The 15812-nt window shown below is 37.4% G+C and overlaps 1 protein-coding gene across 1 annotated transcript; it reads left to right on the top strand.

Moving 5' to 3' along the window:
- The first annotated feature begins 10727 nt into the window (after positions 1–10727).
- LOC110611761 (60S ribosomal protein L18a-like protein) lies at positions 10728–15507 on the top strand. Its single transcript, XM_021752218.2, has 4 exons — positions 10728–11132; positions 11264–11339; positions 11760–11874; positions 15163–15507. The coding sequence occupies exons 1-4, from the start codon at positions 10859–10861 to the stop codon at positions 15217–15219; spliced, it is 522 nt and encodes a 173-aa protein (XP_021607910.1). The 5' UTR covers positions 10728–10858; the 3' UTR covers positions 15220–15507.
- The last annotated feature ends 305 nt before the right edge of the window (positions 15508–15812 follow it).

Consider the following 15812-nt stretch of genomic DNA (forward strand, 5'->3'; position numbering starts at 1 on the left):
TGAACCCTCTAAAATCACCCGCAAGAGGAAGAGATTTGCTAGCATGAACTCAAGCGGGGGTGAGATGTTTGTTGTGATATAATTGTGTTATGACGCATCTCATGAATGCATGAATAAGAAGAATAATAGAATCGAATAAAATGTCTTTATAATAAAATACATAAAAAGGGTGGAACAATAAAATGAATAATAATATACCTAAAAATGGAGGAACTAAATCAAATATTTTTCTCTGTTTCTACTCACTGGGCTCTTGTAGCTCACCCCATTCCCTTAACCCCAGTTTTGCAGGGCCAGAGTAAGTAAGCCAGAGTTCAGTCAGAAGAGCTATGGGATAGAAGAGGTTCAAGCATGGGTTGCCATGTTTGGTTGTAATAGCTTAGCTTGTTTTGTTTATGTTTATGTATAAGGAGAGATGCTTATTGTATATGTTTATGGAGATAGTATGTGATGTAAGTTGCTAAAGAGATGATATGTTATGTACTGCTATGAATGCTTTGTATGCTTGTATAGTTTAGTTGTGGACATGATGATGATGACGATGTATGGACATGTTGTGAGCATATGAATGAATAGAAAGAGTAATGTTATAAAGAGATAGAGCCAAGTTAAGAAAAGTATAGATATGTCATGTGTTGTAGCATGAGATGTATAGAATTATGCTTTGCCTAGAGTTTGGTAAATCCCTTTTTGTTATGCATGATCTTGAGAAAATGTTTTAAATGTTATGAGTTTTGAATGGCCCGTGAGGGAAGAAAGGGTTCCAATCCCTTGACCCAAAGCGGATATGTTTTAAAGCAAGCTTGATGACCCATCTAGTATGAGGTTCTATGTTTTCATGCATAGGTCAAGCTGAGGTAAGGAAAATAAGTTTAAAGGTTTTTATGAGATCAAAGCTTAAGTTTTATGAAAAAGTTTGATCATGTATGGGATTATACCTAGAGTTCAGGATGTATAGAGGCTTACTACGGGTCCCGGCGGCCTTAAGCCGATCTGGATCCTAGTGCCGAGCAGTTGGGAGCCGTTACAGAGAGGTACCGGTTTCCGGGCTGTTACAGATGGTATCAGAGCATCGGTTCCTCGAGAGTACGGTGTTTTGATGCGAAGGTGCTCAGACATCGGAAAGAGGTTGTGCTAGATGTTAGTGAGGCAAGCACATTAAGAAAGATTGAGAGTAAGATCATGTCCACTAGGATAGGATGAGGAGTCCTGTCTTGCTTGATGATGTGTAATGCCATGTGTGATGCGTGTGCATTTATGTTGTATTATGGATGTTGATAGTCCCTTAGCTACAAGATGGCATGATATGTACTGATATGAGATGAGCTGAGCGACCAAGAGTGGCCCTTGGCACAGTTGGTCATGGCATGTTCTGCTATGTTGTAGACTGTAGGTGACAGGTTCATCCATGATATATGTTGCATGAGAGGTCATGTGTTTATCACATGGACCATATGATATGATGCTATGCTATGTGTTGTGAGTTCATGTGTTTGTCATGGACCACATGATGTGATGTGATGCTTATGTGTGCTTGTGTGCCTGTTGTGTTTCAGACAAGCTGAGATGCAAGGTGCTAGGAGCTCTATGGAGTCAGATCCATCTGAGTGGGAAAGTGAGCCTTTTCCCCTTGCGAGGTCAGGTGGAGATGACAGAGCCAGAGACCCTGAAAGGTCTGTTGAAGTCAGCAGAGAAGTTATGGTGCAGAGGAGGGATGTTAGTTTGCAAGTGAACATGGATGAGGAAAGTATGGAAAAGTCTAAGGATTCTAAGAGTTCAAGTTCAGGAGAAGTTGATCCCTCCATGCTGAGTACAGCTACCAAGAGAGGTAGAAAGTGGAGAAGAACCAGAGCCCTTAAGCAATGGGGCAAGACTAGAAAGGGTAGGCTGTGGAAGAGGTTTAGGCTAGATGCTGAAGATGGTTCGAGTTCTGGCCAAGGTCCTACAAGATGTTTGAGGTGCGGAAGGTTGCACAGGGGGCCTTGTCGAGTTGAGACAACGGCATGCTTCAGGTGCGGACAGGAAGGGCACTTCGCACGTGAGTGTCCTACTGCGCCCAGGAGAATGTGGTCCCAGCAGCGAGCTGCAGGTGATGTGGCTCAAGCCAGTGTTTCAGGAAGGGGAGCAGACACATCGGACACAGTGGTGCCAGGTACACTCACTTGTTCGTGTTCTGATGTGTGTGTTTGTGCTCTAGTGTGTTTCCCTTTTCTGTTGTTGCTCTAGGAGCTTTTGAGAGGTTGAGTTGATAGCTTCTGGGTGTAGAGTGTTCTCTTTGGGTTAGTAGACCCGGATAGGATCCATCTGTAGCTGAGATTCAGGCCAGTGTCCGATGAGGGTAGATGCCTTCCACCCGTGCATGAGGTCCTAGACTTGAGTGTCTGGATGTCAGCCGGGGGATGGATTGGTTTTCTACTTGTGGAGCTGGTGATACTTGCGTCTGCAGCGCCAGGTGGTCGGGATCGAAATGCAGAGTGGGTCCGAGGTAGACTTCAGAGGGGACCAAGTAGGATGCCTAGAAGTTTGATGTCAGCTGTCAGGCTCGGAGAGTGTGTAAGAGTGGTTGGTAGAGAGTCCTCGTTGAGTTCGAGAGGGCAGCAGGCAGGTCTAGGAACCAGCCTTAGTGCCATAGATAGAGCGAGTGTTCAGAGGTTCCAGGCTAGTATCAGGTTTACCATCGGTCAGGGAGGCAGAGTTTGGTTTAGAGGTGGTACTTGGTACCAGAACCGTTTCTCTCTTTCCTCACAGGATGGCACCTGCAGAGTTGTAGGAGGAGCGTAGGAGTAGTAGAGTGCTTGGTAGACAGGGGTTTTATCTGACTCTCAGTACCTCACCCTGGAACGCTCCAGTGTTGTGAAGGAAAAGAAGGATGAATCCTTGACCCCTTGTAACGACTGTCAGCAGTTAAACAAGGTCACTACCAAGAGCAGGTATTCCCATGCAGGAGGGATGATCTATTGGGACAGCTAGCAGAGGCTGTTTGCTTTCCAAGATAGATCTGAAATCCGGGTACTACCTGTGAGAGTTAGAATTAGTTTTGGGCTAACAGTGAGAAGGAGCCAGTTAGTAAAGATGAGAAGAGAAGAGATGAGTGGCAGAATAGAGGGTATAAGTATAGCAGAGAAGAGTAAGAGTAGAATAGAAGGCAGAAGAGAAAAGTAAGAGCAGTGAAGGGAGAAGAAGAGAAGGATCAGAGTAGCGCAGCAGAAGCTTGTGGCGTTCAAGCGCAAGTTTGAGGTTTTGTTTGTGTGTTTTTGTTTGAACATTCGGGGACGAATGTTCTGTAAGGGGGGAAGAATGTAATACCCGGCTAGAATCCGGCATCGGGATTTCTACCTTCCGGCGGAATCTCCGTTGGAATCTAGAATTTTTGAAGATGCCAGAGGCTTCTAGAGGGGTAAAATGTGTTTCTAAAATGTTTTTAAGTGTTTTATGGTTTTAAAAAGAAAAAGAGTTGAGTTTTTGAAGAGGAAAGACCAAGGAGGCGTTTGCCAGGTTCGGCCGCCGAAAGTGAAGTTCGGCCGCCGAACATGTGAAGGCTTCGGGAGCGCCTTTGGCCTCCGAAAGTCTTGTTTAAACGAGCCAAGGTTCGGCCGCCGAAAGTGAGGTTCGGCCGCCGAACATGCATGAGTTTAGGGGGCACGTTAGGCTGCCGAAGGTTGATGACCAGGCCACCTATAAAGAGCCCTCAGATCGGAAATGGGCGAGTTTTCTCCCCATTCTCGAACTCAGGTGAGTTTCAGCCCTCCCTTGGTTGCTTGTGTGTCTTCTCTTCAAAATCCTTCAAGTTTTCATAAGATCTACCCTTGGTTTGAAGTTTTGAAGCAAAAATAGAAGTTTTGGGAGCTTGGAGCTTTTGGAGCTTGGATTCTCCACACCTCCGAGTTAGGGATCGCACCAACCCTCGATCTTCAAGAGGTAAGTGTAGATCTTTGTTTCCCTTGAGTTTTTAAGAAGTTTTAAGTAAGTTTTATGAAGGTTTTATGTTGGAATGGGTAGATATGCATGTTTAGGCTTTTGTGGGTTTTATGCCCAATGTATGTTATGTGATGATGTGTTGAGGAGTTTAAGTTAGTTTCTTTGCTCTCTATGCTTGTGGGAGTGTGTATGCATGCTTGGGAGAGAGTATGTGAGATTTGGGGTGTTTTGTGAGGTTATGGAGGCTGATGTGCACGAAGGCTAAGTTCTGGATGAACCCAGGTTCGGCCGCCGAAGGTGGTTTCGGCCGCCGAACGTGCCTTTGGATGCATGGTTTGGCCGCCTAACCTTGCCCCCGAAAGTTGAGTTGTGGCTTGAAAGCAGACTTTCGGCCGCCGAAGGTAATGTTCGGCCGCCGAAAGTGCCTGACTTTCGTCTCTGGAGTGAGGGTTCGGCCGCCGAAGGTGCCGCCGAACCTACCCGAGTTTCGTCTCTGGAGGAGACTTCCGGCCGCCGAAGGTGCCGCCGAAAGTGCCTGTCCAGCCTTTTCATGGCTGTTTTCTATGCATGTTTAAGTGATGTTTAGAAGGGTTTTTGGGGAGTTTCTTATGAGTTGTTAGAATGTGTTTAGTACCTCATGTGAGTCCATCTGTGTAGGATTGGACCTGAGGAGAGGTGTCTAGCTTCAGTGCTAGTTGACCCAGAGTTTGTTGAGCAGTGGCTTCAGGTGAGTAGAACTAAACTTAATGTTTTACTTTAAGAAAATCTAATGCCTAAAGCATACTCATACATCATGTTATGTAATAGGATGTTTGCACTAGTTCACCATGCCCATGCACCATGTTTATATGTAATAGGATGATTGCATTAGTTTCACGAAGGTGACGCATTGCATAATGTGCTATGTATATGATGTGATGGGTGGACCAAGGCGACCTCAATAGCCCGCAAGTCTGTCAATGAGTTTTTGTCAGTCGGGTGAGTACATATAGGAAAGCCCCATGAGAGCTCCTTCGGGGCCAAGTTTTGACAGAGGGAATGTTGGGGTCATGTCTAACCCTGAGGGGAAGGACGTTACGTGAACCCTCTAAAATCACCCGCAAGAGGAAGAGATTTGCTAGCATGAACTCAAGCGGGGGTGAGATGTTTGTTGTGATATAATTGTGTTATGACGCATCTCATGAATGCATGAATAAGAAGAATAATAGAATCGAATAAAATGTCTTTATAATAAAATACATAAAAGGGTGGAACAATAAAATGAATAATAATATACCTAAAAATGGAGGAACTAAATCAAATGTTTTTCTCTGTTTCTACTCACTGGGCTCTTGTAGCTCACCCCATTCCCTTAACCCCAGTTTTGCAGGGCCAGAGTAAGTAAGCCAGAGTTCAGTCAGAAGAGCTATGGGATAGAAGAGGTTCAAGCATGGGTTGCCATGTTTGGTTGTAATAGCTTAGCTTGTTTTGTTTATGTTTATGTATAAGGAGAGATGCTTATTGTATATGTTTATGGAGATAGTATGTGATGTAAGTTGCTAAAGAGATGATATGTTATGTACTGCTATGAATGCTTTGTATGCTTGTATAGTTTAGTTGTGGACATGATGATGATGACGATGTATGGACATGTTGTGAGCATATGAATGAATAGAAAGAGTAATGTTATAAAGAGATAGAGCCAAGTTAAGAAAAGTATAGATATGTCATGTGTTGTAGCATGAGATGTATAGAATTATGCTTTGCCTAGAGTTTGGTAAATCCCTTTTTGTTATGCATGATCTTGAGAAAATGTTTTAAATGTTATGAGTTTTGAATGGCCCGTGAGGGAAGAAAGGGTTCCAATCCCTTGACCCAAAGCGGATATGTTTTAAAGCAAGCTTGATGACCCATCTAGTATGAGGTTCTATGTTTTCATGCATAGGTCAAGCTGAGGTAAGGAAAATAAGTTTAAAGGTTTTTATGAGATCAAAGCTTAAGTTTTATGAAAAAGTTTGATCATGTATGGGATTATACCTAGAGTTCAGGATGTATAGAGGCTTACTACGGGTCCCGGCGGCCTTAAGCCGATCTGGATCCTAGTGCCGAGCAGTTGGGAGCCGTTACAGAGAGGTACCGGTTTCCGGGCTGTTACAAAAACATCATAAAGCATACATGAATAGCTTATGACCCACATAAGCCAAAACTATCAAAGCTATTCAAAACCTCACTTACTCTTTCCCAATCATTCATACACCCTCCCACATGCATAAACTAGCTTAAACCTTCAACATAACATCACATAAACATACCTAAACAGGCATAAGCATACATTGGGCATAAAACCCACATAAACCTAAACATGCATATCTACCCATACTCAACCATCAAAACATCATTAAACTTACTGAAACTTCATTAAAACGCAAGGAAAGCAAGGATCTACACTTACCTCTTGAAGATCGAGGGGTGGTGCGATCCCTAACTCGGAGATGGGAGGAAACTACTCCTTGGATCTCCAAGCTCCCAAAAACTTAGATCTAAACTTGAAAACTCTTCAAAACAACCATGAAACTCATAAAGACATGAAGGAAATGAAGAAAAACATGAAGACGGCCAAGGGAGGACAAAAACTCACCTGAGCTCGAGAATGGGGAGAAAACTCGCTCATTTCCGATCTGAGGGCTCTTTATAGGTGGCCTGGTCGAAGACCTTCGGCAGCCTAACGTGCCCCCTAAACTCATGTATGTTCGGCGGCCGAACTTGAGCTTCGGCGGCCGAACCTTGGTTAGTTCAAACAAAGCTTTCGGAGGCCAAAAGCGCTCCCAAAACCTTCCCATGTTCGGCGGCCGGACTTCACTTTCGGCGGCCGAACCTGGCAAATGCCTCCTTGGTCTTTTCTTTTCAAAACTCAGTTCTTTCCCATTTAAAACCATGAAATCAGTAAAAACATTTTAGAAAACGCATTTTTACCCCTCTAGAAGCCTCTGGCATCTTCAGAATTCCAGATTCCAACGGAGATTCCGCCGGAAGGTAGGGATTCCGATGCCGGAATCTAGCTGGGTATTACACTCTGGTTCCGACGAACAGGTGCTTTGAGGAAATCACCCCAACCAAACTTGATATCTTCTTTCTTCAACCTCAGCCGCAAGTCATAAAAAGCCTCCACATGACCTATTTTTTCACATAGATAGCAAAAAATAGTCAGTTTTTCATATTGAAACTTCACAGTAAACACAGTACTATCATCTCCAACAAATTTCTTCCGCCGTTTTAAAGGTTGCCGAATGTCCAAACAAACTTTAACTCTCATAGGGTCTGGCGACATAGCTGAAGTATTTTTCATATCATACTCTTTATAGTGGCCAACAAAATCCCCGACCAATTTAGCCAACATCTCTTTATAATAACCAGAAGGGAGGTCTTTAATCAAAACCCAAAAATCAGAATGAGTTAGAGGGATATGGAGAGGATTTTCATTATCTTGTATCTCCTTCTAAACAAGTAGGAATCGATTGTACAACCAAGGACCCCCATTCTCTATATTTTCAAAATCAATATTATTAAAAAACCGAAACAGATATCTTTTTGCCTCTAATTCTATAATAGATACCCCATCTAAAGGATGTCATAAATCTGCCAAAGAGGTCTGTATATTCTGAAAATAGATTGAATTGTATGTGAGAAACATCCCCACCATACAGAAATCATAAGTGACGATCGGAATATCTCTGGAGTTCTTAATAAGGACAACAACATTTTCTTCTTCATCAATAGTCAATTGACATAAATCGTCTTCAATGGGGAAAGGGAAAGAAGAAGTTAGGTTTAAGAAAGAGGAAAATGCAAGAGCATCGAGTCACAAAAGGACCACAGAGGGAGGTAATGTTTAATGGAGGTTTACTAGTTATTATGAGTTTCCGAAATCGCAACGACGATGTTAGTCTTGGAACCTTATTCGAGTTTTATCTCGTACAAGCTCTCTTCTGTGGCTTTGTTCGAGAGACTTTAATGATTTGTGCTCGAGAGATGAAAAAGAATGAGGAGCATTTTTGTCAAATTATCTTATGCAGGGGTTTAGACAGGCACTTGAGGAGCATCTTTGCCAAATTATCTTATGCAGGGGTTTAGACAGGCACTTGAGGAGCATCTTTGCCAAATTATCGTATGCAGGGGTTTGATTTTGAATGATTGTAAATCTTCGTTAGATTTTAGAACTGATATTTCTATTAGATGAATTCGTCGTAATGATACTATAACTGCTCATACTTTGGCTAGAGAATCTATTAGGTATAATCGTCTCTCTGTTTGGGATAATATCTCTCTTTGTTTGATAGAATTTTACTAATACAATCAGTAGATTTGCTTAAAAAAAAAAGACCAAACTTATGCTTATGCATATGTGAAACCGTTATTATTAAGATAAATTGAGTCGATACTTCCGAGATATATTAAAATTAATACATATATTTTTTATTTTTAAAACTTAATAAATTAAGCTTTATATTTTAATTTCTTCAAATTGAATTTTTTTATTTAATTTTTCATTAATTATTGATATAAATATACTAAAATATGTAATATTTTTTAAATTTTAAATTATGTTAAAATTAATATTTATATCTCTCAATTTCTCAAAAATAAATACTTTAATTTTTATAGTTTAATCTTATCAAATTGAAAAGAAAAAAAAATTATTTTGATGGAAAAACTTTTAATTCAATAGGTTCAAAATATAGAAAATAATATATTGAATTTTAAAAATAGAGTGTAATATAGGTTAATTTTAACTTAGTTCAAAACATAAAAGTAAATTTTCTTATTATTATAGAAAATGAGTATTTTTCTTTTAATGTATTATTATTCAAAAATGACTTACCTGATTTTATAATTTATTTTCTTTTGAAATGTGTTTTAAGCAGAAAATGGATTATTATTATTGTTGTTATTTTTGCATTCTCAAAGTATTCCATACTTATGTAGATGTAGAATCATGTTTATTATTACAGAGATTGAGTTTTTTTTAATGTATTACTATTCAAAAATGGACTTATATAATTTTGGAGGTATTTGTTTAAAGAAGATAATTTGTATTTAAAAACTATTTTTTATAAAAAAAAATTTAATAAAATAATTTATTATTTATTATTTAAATTTAATTTAAAAAATAAAATTTATTAAAAAATTATATTTAAAAACCTTAATAAAGATGTTAATATGCAAAAAATTGACCGCTTCATGATTATAACAGACTGAGACTTTCATAGTTTCATGATTATGACAGAGTGGGACTTCCATGGTTTCATTTCTTCCCTCCAGCGACAAGCGGTGTTAGTGTCAGAGAAGCTGAGACAAAAGTTTTGGGCTTATATGTTGATCTATTTTGCTTTCTTCAGGTGACTCTTCCTAGCATGGTTTGGATTGGAAGAAACAGCAAGTGCTGTGTCTTTGTTATTGACTTGATCTTTCTTGGACATTAAGGAATTTGAACTTTTTGCCTTTTCTCCTTCCATTCCAGCTACTGGAGTAGATTTAAATCGTGGTAGTTGTGCCAGATAGTTGTTATAGGTGGTTGGAGTTCTTAACCTCCTTAATGAGTTGACTCATTGTCTAGAGTTTATTTGGTCTAATAGGCCTGATTTTCTATAATTGTATTTGGTTTTAGCCCTTTGATATTATACTTTATAAAATGAGTTTTCAATAATATAATCTCGTTGCATATTAAAAATAAATAAATTCAAATAAAAAGTAAAAAAAGTACATTGTAATTTATCAAATTTTTTTGAAATTCATAATTATTTTAAAATTTATAATTTAATTTTATGTTAAATAATATATCGTGGCATTTTTCTCAATATTTGTGGTCTTTTTATCAATACGTGTATTTTAGAATTGAATTTAAGTTCTCCAAAATGTAGTGAATATTAATGCTGCATTCAACACTCAATGATTATTGTTATTGATATAAAATTTTAAATTTAATAATTATATTTAGAAAAACTATTTTTTAATTTTTAAAATATAATATAATTAATAAATCTGTTCATTTATTTTTAAAAATGAATACTTTAATTTTTAATAAATTAATTTATCCAAAATCACAGTCGCTTTTTTCCTTTTTTTTTTTTTTAATTTAATCAGTGTACCAAACGTGATCAAAAGTAAATAGTGAATTTATTTTCAAATTGCCCTTATAAAAAGCAATAGTGAGAAATGAACTTAATAGCCCATCGTTTTTTATAAAAAAAATAAACACTCATCCTGGAAAAAACATAGAAGCCACACCACAATTTCATCCACAACAATTATAATCCACCAAATTCTACAATATTTGCTATAAATTCACAAACTCAAAATCATGATTACAAAGAGAAAAAACAAATATAAACAGAAGAAAAAGTGACAAATTAAAGATGGAAGAAATTTCATTATTGGTTTTTCACCTTTAGTACACTTCAAATTTGTAGTGTCAAATGCTTACAAATATTCTCTATCAGCCTTTTGGTGATAGAGAATTCTTAGCAAAATGAATTATTCAAATTGAAACTATCATTCTATTAGTTTGGGTTGCTAACGAAATAGAGAAAATTTTATTAATGATAATTTTATCAAGGTGATCTTCATTTTGTATGGTTAAAAATTTTGGAATTGAAGTGTTTACTTCTATAATAAGAATGAAAAAGCAATTTTTCCTTATAATTATTTACTAATCAACTTATATTTGACTATCATTTCACATGAGATGGCTAAAATAAGCGGATTCAACATATAATATCCTCATCACTTTCACCAAACTTGGAGAAAAAAACCAATTAATGCCAACTAACAAATATAATTATTGAGGAATATGAGTCAATGCCAATCTCATTCCCATGTGCTAAACTCCTTCCATCTCTCGCTCTCTTCCAAACAACCCAACCAAAACCCTCTCTCACTTCTCAAATCCTAATCACTACTAACCATGAGCGAAGAAGACAGATCACTCAACACAGGCGTCGTCGTCGACCACAAGCACCACCACCATCATCACCAGCACCAGCCGCAGCCGCAGCCCCAGCCGCCCCAGTATGGTACCTTTCAAGGCGTTGCTAATTATCCTCCTCCGCTTCCTTCCCACCACCAGCCTGTCATCGGTTTCCCTCAGCCTGCTCCTCCCCCCGGAGCTACTGAGCCTTCCGCCCCTCTGCCGCCTCACGCTTCTCCCTATTATGCTCAAGGTTACCAAACCGTCCCAGGTATGAATTTGATCGCTGTTCTCTTGTATTTCATAAGCTTAGATTTTAATAGGCCATGGATTTTTTTCATTTAACTCTTTTTTTTCTTTTACGGATTTTTAAAAGAAGTTTTTGGCTTACATATGTCTCAGGTTATGCTGTTGCTGAAGGAAGACCTGTAAGAGAGCGTCGTCTTCCTTGCTGTGGTATTGGTGTTGGCTGGTTATTGTAAGTTATTATCATTTCAAAGTTTCAAACAGGTAGCAAATACATGGAGTCCTAATTGGTTTGTAAAAAGTTTTCAATTGAGCTTTAAAATGTCTGGTTATCCATCGAGTTTTGCAAAATATAATTCCATAAATTTTCATTTGAGCAATATAGTTTAGGTTTTAAATCTTTGGACCTAATGATACAACTCCATTTTATACTAAAATTGCTCTTTTTCTTTATGCCTATATGATACTACGATGACTGAGCTTTTATTGTCTGTTGTATGTGCTTGTTATTCGGTACATAATAATAAGAGTTATCTTGCGCTTCCATGTTCATTATGGAATGCTTCTAGTATGAGGAAATCTTTTAAGCTTTTTTTTTTTTTTTTTTCCATTTAATTGCTTGTTTAAGGAGTTTATTCTTTCCTTCTTGAAGGTTTATTATTGGTTTCTTTCTTGGTGCTATCCCGTGGTATGTTGGGCTATTTGTTCTACTATGTGCAAGGATAGATCCCCGAGAGAAACCAGGATACATTGCTTGCACAATTGCCGTGAGTGACTCTTCCATTTCCTGAAAATTTGCAAGTTCTTCTGCTATACCCGTTTGTTCTTTGTTGGGATTATGTTTAAATTTCAAATCTTTTTATTAAAAAAATTGTTATTCTTTTAATTTTGTTCTGAAAATTTGAAAAGAAATATTTTTATTTGTATGAATGCCATACTGGAGAAAGCTGTACATTGCACGACTAGCAGTTAGAGTGAACTTTCTGTTGACTTAAGTTGATGGAGTATGTTCAAAAAGGGTTTCAATATATTATATAACAAGTAGTGAATTCTTAAGCTGGAGGAGAAATTACAAATATAGAAATGCCTCTGTTTCTATATTATATTATAGTTTGTAATTTAGGATGTGCCATTGAATAGGTGAAGCCATGAAAGGACTTGGTTATTAGGCTATTAGGTTGATTGGCTGTCTACTATTGCATTGCAAAGACAGTTCAAAACATATATATTTATTGACGAGAAAAAAAGTAACAAACATCCTTATACCTGTTTATTTTTCCCTTGCTCGTAATCTTCATTTCCACTAATAAAATTTGAAAAGTCAATGTGCTGCTATATGCGGTCTTTTGTTGGGTCATTAGTTTAATGTGAGAACTAATTTGTTGCAAATAAGGTGGTGTAATAAGCCCTTATCTCCTAATTGTTTTTTCATGTATTGCAAGCATATTGAGCGGTGAGTATTTGGAAGGAAAGAATGCCCAAACTTTAAAAATTAGGTTTTCCCTTAAGTTTACTGTTGAATTCTACGTCGGTTGTGGAAATGGATAATGTGCCCTTTATATGAGTCATAGGCACTCTTCCCTCTCGAGCTAGCTTTTGGGGTGAGTTAGGCCTGTCCCAAAATTCTGGGCGAGGGGGTGTGTTGAATCCCACATCGGTTGTGGAAATGGGTAATGTGTCCTTTATATGGGCCATAGGCACTTCTCCCCTTTGAGCTAGCTTTTGGGGTAAGTTAGGCCTGACCCAGATTTAACATGGTATCAGAGGCTCCCCGTCCGATGTTGGGTTTCCTATAAATATGTCATGCAACAGTAAAATTCTGGGCGCGAGGGTGTGTTGAATCCCACATATGTTGTGGAAAGGGGCAATGTGACCCTTATATGAGCTATATGCACTCCTCCCCTTGAGCTAGCTTTTAGGGTGAGTTAGACCTGTTCCAAATTTAACATTTACTATGGTTTTGGGCGGTCTTATTGGCTTTTTGGATGGATTTTTTTAATGTTTGTTTGGAAGTTATTCAATATGATTGGAGGGTTTTACTTTTTTAGTGATTTAGCTGTTCTGAATTTTGCACTGATTAGTCTAAGAGGATGCATTATCCTTCAATTTATTTATTCATTTCTTTTCCTAATAAATTCAAACTTTTTGTTGTTATTGAGAAGAAAAGACATAATTATTGCTAATTATATTATACATACAAAAAACATGCAAATAAATGTTCATAAGTTTTAAGCTATGAAAATCTGTATTGGTAGTTGGGACATCAAGAAGGTGATTGCTTATGTCGCGCTTCTGACCACCAATATGTTTGTCATGGATGATTTATATGTGATGTAGAGAATCTTTGGGAAAACTGGCTTTTTAGGATTAGGGCTGGGGTTTGTAGAATACAAGAATTAAGGTTAAAAAATTAAACCACTATATCTGATTAGTACCAAAAAGAAAAAGAGCAAAGGTTACTGGCCTTATTCTTATAGGATCTGTGAACCTCTTCTATTGAGAAACCGTTACACTTTCTAGGATGAGGATTGCATGACAAACTCAAACAAAGGCATTTGGCTCAAGTACTGAATAATATTCTTACAATTTTGAGTGCTTGTAATCTAAATTCTCAAGAGCCCTCCTAAATATTTTCTTGCTGACAGCCATTGGCGGTCAATAGCCAATGGTCGAAGGGCCAAATGCTGATAGCTGTAAATCCTAACTTTTTTCTTTTTAATGTGAACTATTGACAATTGAGTTTTGAGAAGTTGTTCTAAATGTCATGTTTACCAAACACTTGGATTCAACAATTCAAAGCCTAAAAGCAGGCTCATCAACCAAATAGATGCTCAAACAAGTTAAAATCCATATTCATGAATCTACTTAAAGAAAATTTATACATCATAGACACTAAAACTAAGTTATCAAGTCCATGTTCTTACATTCCAAATGCATGTCAGGGTGCAACCTAAAGGAAATTATAAAATACCGTATAGAAAAAAGTATCAATATAACTTGGAGTTAAGATGTGATTGTCCAATTTTTTCCTTATAAAAGGGTGTATATCTGTATATTAGTGAAACCATAAGGTTGTTCCTGTTTGATATGGAGATCACAAGTTTCACATGGCAACAACCTCTTTGTAATGCAATGAAGGCTCTGTGCTTCTAGCTTTCCTTAAAGCTGACAATAATTGAAGATTTTCATGATTTATAGAAAACAATATAGAAAAAGTATCCCTTTCACTTGGATTGAAGATTTGTTTGTCCATTTTTTCCTTATAACTTGGAGTTTTTTTTCCTTTTTAGAATAGATTATATCTCAAAATAGTGAGAATATTTTAATATTTGTAGTTTCATTTTTATATTAGTGAAACCATTAGGTTGTTCCAGGAGGTCACAAGTTTCACATGGAAACAACCTCCTTGTAATGCCCAGGAAAGTTATGTGCATCTAACTTTCCTTAAAGCTGACAATAATCAAAGCCTTTAAATATTTCTCTCCGGTTGCATGACATTCCAAAAGTTAGGAGTTAATCCATTTGGCTAAAATTACTATAATCATCCTCTTTGCCATAGCTTATTATTATGATTTACTCTTTTTTTTAAGAAAAAAAAAAATCCTCCAGTAGCCACCTTATTCTTTCCTCTATAAGCCGTTAGCAATATGGTTATTGAAATATAGAAATCAAATACAATCACTCAAGATTCCACCCACTATTTGGTAAGCTTATGTGAGGTGATGTTTGAGGAATTTTATCTCTCCATAAGAGAGATTTTCATGTCCTATCATCTAATTCCAAATATTTTATATAGAAGCTACTTGGAAATCCAAATTCTCTTTTGGTTGCTTTTGATAACTTGAGGAGCATGCTTTAGTATGTGTTTCAATGTAATACATGCAATCATCAAGTACTCGTTAGATTTTTCTTTGTCTGCAATTATTTCTAGTCACATTCACCCTCTCATATAAGGATCACTGTGCAATATGAAACTGCATTTTCGTTAACTGGGTTTGGAAAATGATAGATTATTTTGTCTGTTCTTACATAAAAATGCGAGAACATTTGTGCAGGCTGTTCTGGCCACTGTTGCTATTATTCTTGGTGTAACCAAGGGAGTTGAAGATTGATTATTTGTTCGGCCAAGACCCAAGGATTGCAAAATGTGGATGTGGACACATGCATCACTTCGTGAAATCTATCGTACAACTATGAGTACATAATGATGTGATTGATTATAGTTGTGTTGCCTATTAGGAGTGTTATGAATGAAAACTGCAAATTGATGTTCATAAATGTTTAAATCACTTTTTTAACACTTCTAAATGTGGGCTTTGATTATTTATTTGTGAAAATCGACAGACATATTGCATGTGTATAATTATTAATTATTATAAAATTATTGATTTAGGTATTAAGTCGGTGGATTCAGTGAGACTCACTTGTACTTAATCGAGTTGTCTACACCAGTATCTGAAGTTTGGAAGTCTGTCATCGCCAAAGGAAACCAAGATTTTGCTATCCTTTAAATGGCTAACCGTAAGGCCACCAACAGTAGTGGCAATCTTGGTGATCCTAGTAGCAAGGCAATAATTTAATGGCAAATTGCAGAGATGGACCCCAAAGAAACATTCATCAATAGCTAAAGAAGAGGGCTGCGCATCACTAGAAGTGTCCTTTAAACTCAAAAGTCGTTTGTTAAAAGTCCCTAGGACTTTCCATG

This window comes from Manihot esculenta, chromosome 3 (genome assembly GCF_001659605.2).
Source record: "Manihot esculenta cultivar AM560-2 chromosome 3, M.esculenta_v8, whole genome shotgun sequence".
Taxonomy (NCBI): Eukaryota; Viridiplantae; Streptophyta; class Magnoliopsida; order Malpighiales; family Euphorbiaceae; genus Manihot; species Manihot esculenta.

Coding starts and splice junctions, on each gene's coding strand:
- LOC110611761 (XM_021752218.2), top strand. CDS start 10,859: ATGAGCGAAGAAGACAGATCACTCAACACAGGCGTCGTCGTCGACCAC. Junction 11,133..11,263: donor AGGTTACCAAACCGTCCCAG/GTATGAATTTGA, acceptor CATATGTCTCAG/GTTATGCTGTTGCTGAAGGA. Junction 11,875..15,162: donor ACATTGCTTGCACAATTGCC/GTGAGTGACTCT, acceptor ACATTTGTGCAG/GCTGTTCTGGCCACTGTTGC.